Raw genomic sequence first — 12,037 nt, 5'->3', positions numbered from 1 at the left:
GAGTTCGAGACCAGACTGATCAATATGGTGAAACCCCGTCTCTACTAAAAATACAAAAGTTAGCTGGGTGTGGTGTTGCGCTCCTGTAGTCCCAACTACTCGGGACGCTGAGGCAGAAGAATCGTTTGAACCCGGGAGGCAGACGTTGCAGTGAGCCAAGATCGTGTCACTGCACTCCAGCCTGGGTGACAGAGTGAGACTCTGTCTTAAAAAAAAAAGAAATTAGTCAAAATTGCTAACAGAAATTCGTGTGTAAGATATTCAGTGCAGTGATATAGCTGTGTTTCCAAAATACTATAAACAAAACCAGAATGTTCAGTAGGGTATAGTTAAAATGGATTTCTTTTCTTTTTGAGATGGTGTCTCCCTCTGTCTCCCAGGCTGGAGTACAGTGGCGTCATCTCGGCTTACTGCAACCTCGCCTCCCTCCCAGGTTCAAGCAGTTCTCCTGCCTCTGCCTCCCAAGTTGGTGGGACTACAGGTGCATGTCACCATGCCCAGCTAAATTTTTTGTATTTGTAGTGGAGACGGGGTTTCACCATGTTGGCCAGGCTGGTCTTGAACTGAACTCAAATGATCTGCCTGCCTCGGCCTCCCAAAGTGCTGGGATTACAGGCATGAGCCACCATACCTGGCCTAAAATAAATTTCATGACGAAATATTTTACAGTCTTTAAAAGCATGTTTTAAAATCTCGAATATTAATAATAGAATGTGCTTATTACGCAAAACTAAAAAAGAAAAAGTATAAAATTATTTATGTAATGGGATCTCAATTATATTTTAAAAAATATATATACACAGAAGCCTGGATAGTGTTAATAGTGGTTCCTTCAGAATGGCAAGATTATGGATAATTATATTCTTGTTTTGAGACAGAGTCTTACTGTCGCCCAGGCTGGAGTGCAGTGGCATGATCTCAGCTGACTGCAACCTCTGCCTCCCAGGTTCAAGCAATTCTCCTCCCTCAGCCTCCTGAGTAGCTGGGATTACAGGGGCGTGCCACCACACCTGGCTAATTTTTGTAATTTTAGTAGAGACCAGGTTTCGCCAAGTTGGCCAGGCTGGTCTTGAACTCCTGACCTCAAGTGATCCACTTGCCTCAGCCTCCCAGAGTGCTAGGATTACAGGTGTGAGCTACCGCGCCCGGTCATGGATAATTATATTCTTTATACTTTTCATGTAATAGGAATTTACATACATTGGCATTTACATTATTCTTTTTCTTTTTTTATGTTTGCAGTCTTAGGTTTGTAAGACATTGACTTCTGGCTAGGACAGCACACTGTTTGTTTAGTTAGAAGGAGTCTAATAAACAGATTTATTGGAGACTTCATTTTGGTTTGTGATAATGATAAGTTATCACCGAATCTTGAGATATATTTATTTAAATTTCTCCTACCTTGTCCTCCTGGAAATTCCTTGGGAAAAGGCAGGAGAGCATGTGAGGAGGGCCGTTGTTCCACATAGGTACAATTGTTTGTGGCATAGAAAGAGGATACAGTGGTTATAACTTAGGTTATTGGGTCAAGATGGCAAAATCTCTGAGTGAGATGTTCTAAATGATGTGTTGACCTCATTTTTCAATTCATTGGTCCTTTATGAAATATATTTTTTAATGTGTGAAGGATAGTTTGAAATGCAAGTATAACACTTAGGTAGAGAAGATGGGATTAACAGTGGAAAACTGACAGACTTTGGAAACTTTTTAGAATATTAAAGTGGAATCGGGAGAGCCCAGAGGTCCTTTGAATCATCTCTACAGAGAACTTAAATTTCTTCTTGTGAGTATCCTTCCAGAATTCCTTTCCTTCAATCTCATGTTTTTATAAAAATGTGTGTTATTGTTGTTTTTACTTAGGTTTGTATTCTTCAAAATTTGTTCAGATGTTATGTATCCATTAGATACTGTGACAGTTTGGGCAGTTTAATTTTACTTATGTGGTAGTTGTCCTTACAATTAATGGGAGCATTAGGTCGTTACTGGCTACATTTCTCTTACCTTTTGTGGTGGTGTTATTTTTTTTTAATTAATTTATTTATTTTTCCATTGTGTGTGGATACACCACATTTTGTTCATTCATCAGTCGATTGACATCTTAGTTGTTTCTATTTTTTGGCTATTATGAATAATGCCTCCATGAACATTTACATACAAGTTTTTGTGTAGACATGTTTTCACATGTCTTGGGTGGAGTTACTAGATCATATGGTAACTGTATATTTACCTTTTGAGGAACTGCCAAAGTATAACTATTGTCCAAAGTGGTTATGTTATTTTATATTTCTTTCAGTAGTATATGAGGGTTCTGATTTCTCTTCATCTTTGTCAACACTTGATATTGTCTGTTTTTTAATTATAGTCATCCTAGCAGTAGTGAAGTGATATCTCTTTGTAGTTTTGATTTCATTGGCCTCTGCTTATTTTTTTAGCTTAATCTCATACTTTACTTCCATTGCCACTGAACCCCCAACCCTCACCACATCAAGCTCCTTGCTTGTAGCTCAGATCCTGTCATACTCTTATCACCTTGTGGTATGTGCATCTTGATCTACCTGGTATGCACTTCTCCTACCTCTTTGCTAGGTGAACTCTCTATGATAGTTGTACTGATCTCACAGAATGGCTTGTGTTGCTGTAGAACTCCACACATACCTCTTGTCAGTGTGTTTATAAAACACAGTAATTTGTTTCCTTATCTGTCTCTTCTACTAGACTTGAGTGCCTGGTTCCCTATCGTGCCCTTACCATCTAGCATAGTACCAACTATTTTTGATACTTTTACTTCCTATGAGTAAGTACTATTTCTCTGTTTTTACAAAACTGATAGTTTTTCTACCTTTCTCACCTTTCTTCTTTCTTGAAAGCCCGTCTTTTAGGACCCTTACTGTGGGCCTCCATCATACTTTTGCCCTCACATCTCTGCCCTTCTCTCTCCACACCCCTGCAGAGAGCTGATCTACTCAGTGATTTGACTGACACCTTTGTGAGCAAGCTCCAAACCCTCATCTTCAGGCTGATAGCACTTCCCATCTTTCTAACTTCCACCACATTATTTCCCACTTGGGTAGAGTGCTATTGCTTCCAGAGTCAGTATGTCGAAAATGAAACTCTCTTCTCCAGACTACATCCTCTTTGAAAACGCCCCCATTTCTGTCTGTGGTCCCATCATTCCTTCAGTTTCCTAGGCTAGAAATCTCATATTTCACTTTAGTAAGAACTATTATTTCTGTCACCACTATATACTACTATAGCTAGAAGCTCTCACTCTGCTATGTGCCACGCATGGTGCTAGCTGGTTCAGTTATTTTGCCTGAAGGTGACAAACTGGTGAATGGAAGAGCTGGCACAAATTTATTTGTGTGTTTGTCTAATTCGAGTCTCCCTTAAAAAGCCACAGAATCTTAGATATACATGTAGCCATAGTCTCTCTGTGTTCAACCTCCTATATTTTATAAATGGATAGGATTTTTTCTTTTATTCCACATATACCTTGCTTCCCTCCCCCCATACATATACAATACTTTTTCTCCTTTGAAGTCTCTTTCACTGTGCTCATCTTAGTTAAAATCTTTACCATCTTCTTCTGGGACCACACTAATGATGATTCATTGTTTCTCAACAGGGGCACTATTGGCATTTGGGCAGGAACATTCTTTGTGATTTGAGACCATGGTGCGCACACCAAGATGTTTAACATCTCTGGCCCCCACCAGACTCCATGCCCCAAGTGCTGTTGTACTCCCAGTCATTTATGACAACAAAATTACATTCATTTTTTTTTTTTTTTTTTTTTTAAGACGGAGTCTCACTCTGTCACCCAGCCTGGAGTGCAGTGGTGCTCACTACAACCTCCACCTCCCAGGTTCAAGTGATTTTCCTGCCTCAGCCTCCCCAGTAGCTGGGATTACAGGTACCCACCACCACGCCCGGCTAATTTTTTTGTATTTTTAGTGCAGGTTTGCACTAAAATACAGCGTGGATTGCCCCGTTGGCTAGGCTGGTCTTGAACTCCTGACCTCAAGTGATCCACCCGCCTCAGCCACCCAAAGTGCTGGGATTATAGGCATGAGCCACCATGCTCAGCCATCTTCATATTTTTCTAAAGACCTCCCCCCGGGAGTGGGAGGTGATAGCATTTCAACTGGGAAATGTTGTATTTTCTCTTTCCTAGGAATCCATCCTTGGTACTTCTGATAGAGAAATTCTTAACTAGATCATGTCATTTTCCTGCCAAAAAAATCAACATTGGCTGTTTTCTGCCTATGAAACTGAAAAACTTTTGTAGATCCCTTAATGGTTTAGCTGCTGTTTCTTCTAATTCTATTTCCTGCTGCTGCTTTGTTGCTTTTTCTACCCTGGCTGGGATCACACCATCCTCTTCATCTTATTTCATGCCGTTTTCCTGCTAGCCTATGGTTCCCACATTTGAGTTGCAACTGAAGTTCCACGTTGTTTCACTGGCTATTGCAGCCTAACTTGACTGCTTTTTTTTAAGTCTATTGACATATTGTATGTGCATACACATTTGTATATTTTAATATAAACTTCCACTTACTATTTACATTTATTCATCCCCAGACTATTTCATTTGTCTTATCTGTCTGTCTTTGCCAAAGTTACAAGCATCTCCAGGGCAAACCCAGTATCCTCTGTAGCACCTATGCACTTGGCATCATTGTTCAGAGCACCATCTTTGGGATCAGACCATAGAGTATATGTCCTGACTCTGTCAGTTACTAATTGTGTGACCATGAGCAAGTTACTGAATCTTTCTTAGCCTCAGTAAGATGAGAATAATAGTATTATCTACCGTAGAGTTTTGTTAGGATTAAATAACATGTACTATATATAAAGCACCACAGCAGTACCTGGGATGTGATAGACACTCAAGAAATGTTACTGCAATTAATATTTTTATTACATACATCCTTATTGATTAAACAGTGTTTTCTGCTAACAAGTTTTTGGGGTTTTTAAATCTCCCGTAGGTTTTGGCTGATGGTTTGAGGACTGGTGTCACTGAATGGCTCGAGCCTCTGGAAGCAAAATCTGCTGTTGAACTTGTGCAGGAATTTCTGAATGGTGTATTACTTGTTTTTATTCATTGAGAATTTATACTTGCTTTGTTTAAATATAAGTTTCTCTTTCAGCTTGATATTCTTTTTTGATTGGAATATATACAAAGCTTTGAGGTCTGTAATGGTCAGAGGGACAGCTTTTGTTCTGAATTGCTGATGGTAGAGAGCTAAGTAATCCTAAGAATTAATACAATTTCATTTATGTTTGAGATTGAAGGGAAAAGGAGATGAAACAGTAGCCTCTGTATACCTAGCACGTGCCTGATGCCAGGTGTCAGGGGCTTTTCTGTTACCTCGGTTCATCTTCACACCCCCACCTGAGGGGTATCTATTATAATCTCCACCAGAGAGTTCAGTGATTTGCTAAAATCCTCAGTTATGCTTCTACTGTCCCCATTTACCATTTGAAAATAGGATTAGGATGGAAATAATTTGGAAAGCAGAAAAATTAAGAGCTAATACACTTCTGCCACTTTCTAGACTTAAATAAGCTGGATGGATTTGGTGATTCTACAAAAAAAGACACTGAGGTTGAGGTAAGTGATTATTATCAGTTAGAAATAGACACAGAAATAGCTTTTAAAATTCAGTTATGCTGACATCTTTCATGTTGTACAATTGCAAATGGATTTGGTATATCAAGGCAGCATTTAGGGAGAATTTTTTTTTTTTTTTTTTTTACTTTAAGTTCTAGGGTACATGTGCACAACGTGCAGGTTTGTTACATATGTATACATGTGCCATGTTGGTGTGCTGCACCCGTTAACTCGTCATTTACATTAGGTATATCTCCTAATGCTACCCTCCCCCCTCCCCCACCCCCAGCAGGCCCTGGTGTGTGACGTTCCCCACCCTGTGTCCATGTGTTCTCATTGTTCAGTTCCCACCTATGAGTGAGAACATGCAGTATTTGGTTTTCTGTCCTTGTGATAGTTTGCTCAGAATGATGGTTTCCAGCTTCGCCCATGTCCCTATAAAGGACATGAACTCATCCTTTTTTATGGCTGCATAGTATTCCATGGTGTATATGTGCCACATTTTCCTAATCCAGTCTATCATTGATGGACATTTGGGTTGGTTCTAAGTCTTTACTATTGTGAATAGTGCCGCAGTAAACATATGTGTGCATGTGTCTTTATAGCAGCATGATTTATAATCTTTTGGGTATATGCCTAGTAATGGGATTGCTGGGTCAAATGGTATTTCTAGTTCTAGATCCTTGAGGAATCGCCACACTGTCTTCCACAATGGTTGAACTAGTTTACACTCCCACCAACAGTGTAAAAGCGTTCCTATTTCTCCACATCCTCTCCAGCACCTGTTTCCTGACTTTTTAATGATCGCCATTCTAACTGGTGTGAGATGGTATCTCATTGTGGTTTTGATTTGCATTTCTCTGATGGCCAGTGATGATGTTAGGGGGAATTTCTGTTGATCTTTATTGTCAGCACTGGTTATTGTTTTCCTTAAGAACTAATAAATATTTTAATTTAATTTTATTATTATTATTATTTTTTGAGACAAGGTCTTGCTCTGTCACCCAGGCTGGAATACAGTGACTCCATCACGGCTCACTGCAGCTTTGACCTCCAGGGCTCAAGCGATCCTCCCACCTCAGGTCCTTGAGTAGCTGGGACTACTGGTGTGGACCACCATGTCTGGCTAATTTTTTAACTTTTTGTAGAGATGGGGGTCTCATTATATTGCCTAGGCTGGTCTTGAACTCGTGGGCTCAAGCAGTCCACCTGCGTTGGCCTCCCAAAGTGCTGAGATTACAGGCATAGCCACTGCCTGGCCAGAACTGATAAATATTTTTGAAGAGAACTGATATATATGTATTATTAGTTGCTCAATTGCAGAGACGTAGAAATGAACATGTTAATATTACTGTAAGATGACTCTACAATCATATATTGGTATACTATAAGATCGTACTGTTAAACTAGATATATTCTCATCTGACAAATAGGAAAATGGAGACCAAGGTAATTTAATTATTTTTTTTACACGAAAGGAAAGCTGAATGCTCACTTTTAGGCATTATAGTTTTAAAACAATATTAAGGGTCTTGTTTTTCACTGTTGATTTGTATCTCCTCATTAGTGAATGAAGTTGTAGAAAATGCATTCATATCTTTGTGTGTGTTCATGAATCCATAATTTCTTAGAGCAGCATTTGAAGGCTTAAATTATTTCACTTAAAAAAAAAACTGCGTATTCTCTGAAGCTTGCCTTCTTTTCAGACAGTGAAGCATGACACTGCTGCAGTTGATCGTTCCGTCAAGCGTCTTTTCAAAGCTCGGAGTGATCTTGATTTTGCTGAGCAACTGTGGTGCAAAATGAGCAGTAGTAGGTGTTCATCATTATTTAAATGTTTCCTCTTATTTCTTAGGTTTATTTTTAAGTCCTTTGGAAATACTACAGTGTGTACCACTAGTCTTGTGGGGAAGTCTGGTTCTTAACTTTATCTAATTCATTTCTAACGATACATTGGTACATTCTGCGTAAGAATTGTACTAAGACAATTTGTAGAATTATCCTTTTCTCCTGCCTTTTTAAGTATAAGACTTAGGTAATTTTCATGCTCTATTTATGTGAACCAAAACATATACCTTACTGAAATTATAATTATTAGAAAAAGGAAAATACATTCTTTAGTATTTTACTAAGCGTGTTGTTTTTTGGCAATCTGAGTTTGATTTCTTTCTTTAGAAATGCATTAAATTTTTTTTTTTTTTGCCGCTTTAATTTATTTCCCTTTCTCCTACCCATAAAGTACAGATTCTTGCTTTCTACTTCATTTGTGTATCCTTAAGATTAACGATATTTTTGATCTGTAGAAATACCCTGAAAATAATGTTACATTGATTTGTTTTCCAAGGTGTGATTTCATACCAAGACTTGGTGAAGTGTTTCACATTGATCATCCAGAGTCTACAACGTGGTGATATACAGCCATGGGTAGGTTTCGTAGTGTGTGTCAGATCATTTTCTCAGCAGCATGGCATGATGGTTAAAGACACAGGCTCTGGCCGGGCACGGTGGCTCAAGCCTGTAATCCCAGCACTTTGGGAGGCCGAGACGGGCGGATCACGAGGTCAGGAGATCAAGACCATCCTGGCTAACACGGTGAAACCCCGTCTCTACTAAAAATACAAAAAATTAGCCGGGCGTGGTGGCGGGCACCTGTAGTCCCAGCTACTCGGAGGCTGAGGCGGGAGAATGGCGTGAACCCGGGAGGCGGAGCTTGCAGTGAGCCGAGATAGCGCCACTGCACTCCAGCCTGGGAGACACAGGGAGACTCCATCTCAAAAAAAAAAAAAAAAAAAAGACACAGGCTCTGAAGCCGACTGCCTGAGTCTGAATTTCAGCTCTGCTACTTTCTAGCGGTGTCAAGTTGGCCAGGTTCCTTTACTTTTCTGTGTCCCAACATCCTCATCTGTAAAGTAAAGGTAAGAATAGTATCTACCTCGTAGTGTTCCAGGATTGACTAATGTTATCCATGTAACGCACCTAGTGCCTAGCTCATAGTTAAGTGCCCAGTGTGTGTAAACTACTAATATTGTCATTGTTAAGTGTTGCTGTGAATGAGTATTCTCATACACTACTGATGAGAATGCAAATTGGGATGTTCTCTAAAAAGCAATTTTGGTAATGTATTGAGATCCTCACAATGTATCATGGCCTTTGAACCAAGAATTCTTTTGTTAGGATGTACCCTAAGCTCATACACATAAATATGTATCTAGACTTTATGTATCAGAATAGTCATCACAGCCTCATTTATATTGGCATAAAATTTTAAATGACCTAAATTTCCCTTGCTAATGGAATGGCTAAGTAAATAATGATATAGCTATATATGGCTCATGTAGTAGTTGCTGAAAAAATGATGCTGAGAAATGATATGGAGAAATGCTTACAATATTCGATAAAAAGGAATATACACAATTATATCAATGTAACTTTTGGAGAGAAAAATATGGAAACAAATATGCTAAAAATCTTAAGAGCAGTCACCTCTGGTGGAAGGGTTACAGATGACTTTTTCCAGTCAAGCGTGGTGACTCATGCCTGTAATTCCAACTCTTGGGAGACTGAGGCTGGCAGATCACTTGAAGTCAGGAGCTCGAGACCAACCTAGTCAATATGGTGAAACCCCGCCTCTACTGAAAATCAAAAAAATTAGCCGGGCATGGTGGCAGGCATCTGTAATCCGAGATACTCAGGTGTCTGAGGCAGGAGAATTGCTTGAACCTGAGGCGGAGGTTGCAGTGAGCTGAGATTGCACCACTCCACTCCAGCCTGGGCAACAGAGTAAGACTCCACCTCAAAAAAAGAAAAGATTTTTTCCAACTGTGTTATATCTACTTTATGAATTTTCCACAGTGAATTTGTGCTACTTTTATAGTCAAGAAAAATCTAGGTAAAACAAAAAGATTTTTAATAGGAATTACTTTAGATAAATATGACTGCCAATTCATAATTATAAAAGTTATAAACTTTTATACGTGTGAACAAAGGTACATTCCAGAGTAAAGGCGTGCAAGCTCTGCTTAATTGGGCATTAGTGATTCTAGGCATTTTAGTTTTAGCCGTTGAATTTTTCTCTTGAGAGTTTCTGTGTTCATGAAATGTTTACAAGTATAACCTTACCATGTACTAAGTGCAAACAAAGTGAAACTATTTATGTATATATTGTAAAAAGACCTTGCAAAGATTATGATGAAAGTTAAAGTAGAGAAATAGAAAGTAGTGGGAAAATGACAGATATTTTATGTGTACCTAAAATGAATTAACATTTGGAACACATATTAAATTGTAAATTCACAGCTCTTTTTAATTTACAAATTATCAGGTTCGTATGTTGGATATTGTAGCCAATGAGGAGTTCCTTATGAACATGCATGGACCATTGAGGGAGTTTGTTTTACTGCAGCAACAGATTTGTGGTGTAGATGAAGATGTTCAGTTGTGGAAAAAGATGCCCAATAGCACTTAAATCAGCTAGGAGAAGAGAATTCCTAGTTGTAAAATTTCAAAGAAACAACTCTGGCTTCTCTTTGGTGGAATTATATCTGGGGATGATAAGTTTAAACCCTTCTTAGTTGCTTTAAACTTAATCAAATGAGATAGGAATGGTATTTTTTTTATTTTATTTTATTTATTTTTTGAGATGGAGTCTCGCTCTATTGCCCAGGCTGGAGTGCAGTGGCACAATCTTGGCTCACTGCAAGCTCCGCCTCCCGGGTTCACGCCATTCTCCTGCCTCAGCCTCCCGAGTAGCTGGGACTACAGGCACCCGCTACCATGACTGGCTAATTTATTCTATTTTTTAGTAGAGACAGGGTTTCACCGTGTTAGCCAGGATGGTCTTGATCTCCTGACCTCGTGATCTGCCTGCCTCGGCCTCCCAAACTACTGGGATTACAGGTGTGAGCCACCAGGCCCGGCCTATTTTTTTTAAGTATTTATTTATTTATTTATTTTTATTTTTTTGAGCTAGAGTCTTGCTCTGTTGCCCAGGCTAGAGTGCAGTGGTGCAATCTCAACTCACTGCAGCCTCTGCCTGTCAGGCTCAAGCTATTCTCCTGCCTCAGCCTCCCAAGCTGGGACTATAGGCGCTCCCTACCATGCCCAGTTAATTTTTTAAAAATATTTTTTATTTTTATTATTATTATTATTATTTGAGATAGAGTCTCACTCTGTTGTCCAGGCTGGAGTGCAGTGGCGCAATCTCGGCTCACTGCAACCTCCGCCCTCCCGGGTTCAAACGATTCACCCGAGTAGCTGGGGCTACAGGTGCATACCACCACACCTGGCTAATGTTTTGTATATTTAGTAGAGACAGGGTTTCACCGAGGTAGCCAGATGGTCTTGATCTCCTGACCTCATGATCCGCCTGCCTCGGCCTCCCAAAGTGTTGGGATTACAGGTGTGAGCCACCGCGCCCTGCCAATTTTATATTTTTATTAGAGATGGGGTTTCACCATGTTGTCCAGGCTGGTCTCAAACTCCTGACCTCAAGTGATCTGCCCTTCCCAGCCTCCCAAGTGCTGGAATTACAGGTGTGAGCCACTGCGCCCAGTCCCAGGAATGGAATTTTAAAAACTGACATTCAGGCTAGGCACCGTGGCTTACACCTGTAATCCCAGCACTTTGGGAGGCCGAGGCGGGTGGATCATAAGGTCAGGAGTTTGAGACCAGCCTGGCCAACATGGTGAAACTCCATCTCTACTAAAAATACAAAAATTAGCCAGGTGTGGTGGCATGCTCCTATAAGCCCAGCTACTCGGGAGGCTAAAGCGGGAGAATTGCTTGAACCCAAGAGGTGGAGGTTGCTGTAAGCCAAGATCGTGCCACTGCACTCCAGCCTGGGCGACAGAGCAAGACTGTCTCTAAAAAAAAAAAAAAAAAAACTGACATTCATAACTTGGGGGCTTTTGTTCAAACAGTTTATAGTCTTAGGAGACTAAGAATGCAAGCTTATAATTTTTAGCTTGTAGCTACTGTAATTTGCTTCTTTTTTGCTTGCTGGGTTTGTGTATGTATTCATGGTTTTATAAAATTTCCTTGATTTCTAGCTCCATAGTGGAAGTAACAGTTTACTAAGTAAGCTCATTCATCAGTCTTACCATGGAACCATGGACACAGTTTCTCTCAGTGGGACTACTCCAGTTCAAATGCTTTTGGAAATTGGTTTGGACAAACTAAAGAAAGATTATATCAGTTTTTTCATAGGTAAGTCTCTTTCCTGGCTCAAAAAATTAAAAAACACATCACAGTTATCACTCACAGATACTCTCAAATTTTCTCTCTCTGCTTGCCCCTCATCATCTGTAGTCCTTCCTGACTTCATACCTGGTTCACTATGAGACGAGCATTTCCCATCTCTGGGCCTTAGTTTCCCCCCAATAAAGATATCAAATTCATTATATCCATAGTTCTTGATAATTT

At 39.8% G+C, this 12,037-nt stretch overlaps 1 protein-coding gene across 1 annotated transcript in view; it reads left to right on the top strand.

Annotated features, from left to right (window-relative positions):
• The window catches only part of LOC105488222 (zwilch kinetochore protein), a 46,070-nt gene that overhangs the window by 17,963 nt on the left and 16,070 nt on the right, over nucleotides 1-12,037 (top strand). Inside the window, exons 8-13 of the mRNA XM_011752094.3 lie at nucleotides 1,712-1,783; nucleotides 4,992-5,085; nucleotides 5,562-5,617; nucleotides 7,324-7,429; nucleotides 7,962-8,041; nucleotides 11,665-11,821. Of these exons, the coding sequence (XP_011750396.2) occupies nucleotides 1,712-1,783; nucleotides 4,992-5,085; nucleotides 5,562-5,617; nucleotides 7,324-7,429; nucleotides 7,962-8,041; nucleotides 11,665-11,821 (565 nt within the window). The remainder of the gene's footprint in view (nucleotides 1-1,711; nucleotides 1,784-4,991; nucleotides 5,086-5,561; nucleotides 5,618-7,323; nucleotides 7,430-7,961; nucleotides 8,042-11,664; nucleotides 11,822-12,037) is intronic.

The sequence above is a fragment of the Macaca nemestrina genome, chromosome 7, assembly GCF_043159975.1.
Source record: "Macaca nemestrina isolate mMacNem1 chromosome 7, mMacNem.hap1, whole genome shotgun sequence".
Lineage (NCBI taxonomy): Eukaryota > Metazoa > Chordata > Mammalia > Primates > Cercopithecidae > Macaca > Macaca nemestrina.
The sequence above is the reverse complement of the archived record's forward strand: the minus strand, read 5'-3'. Positions and strand labels throughout refer to the sequence as shown.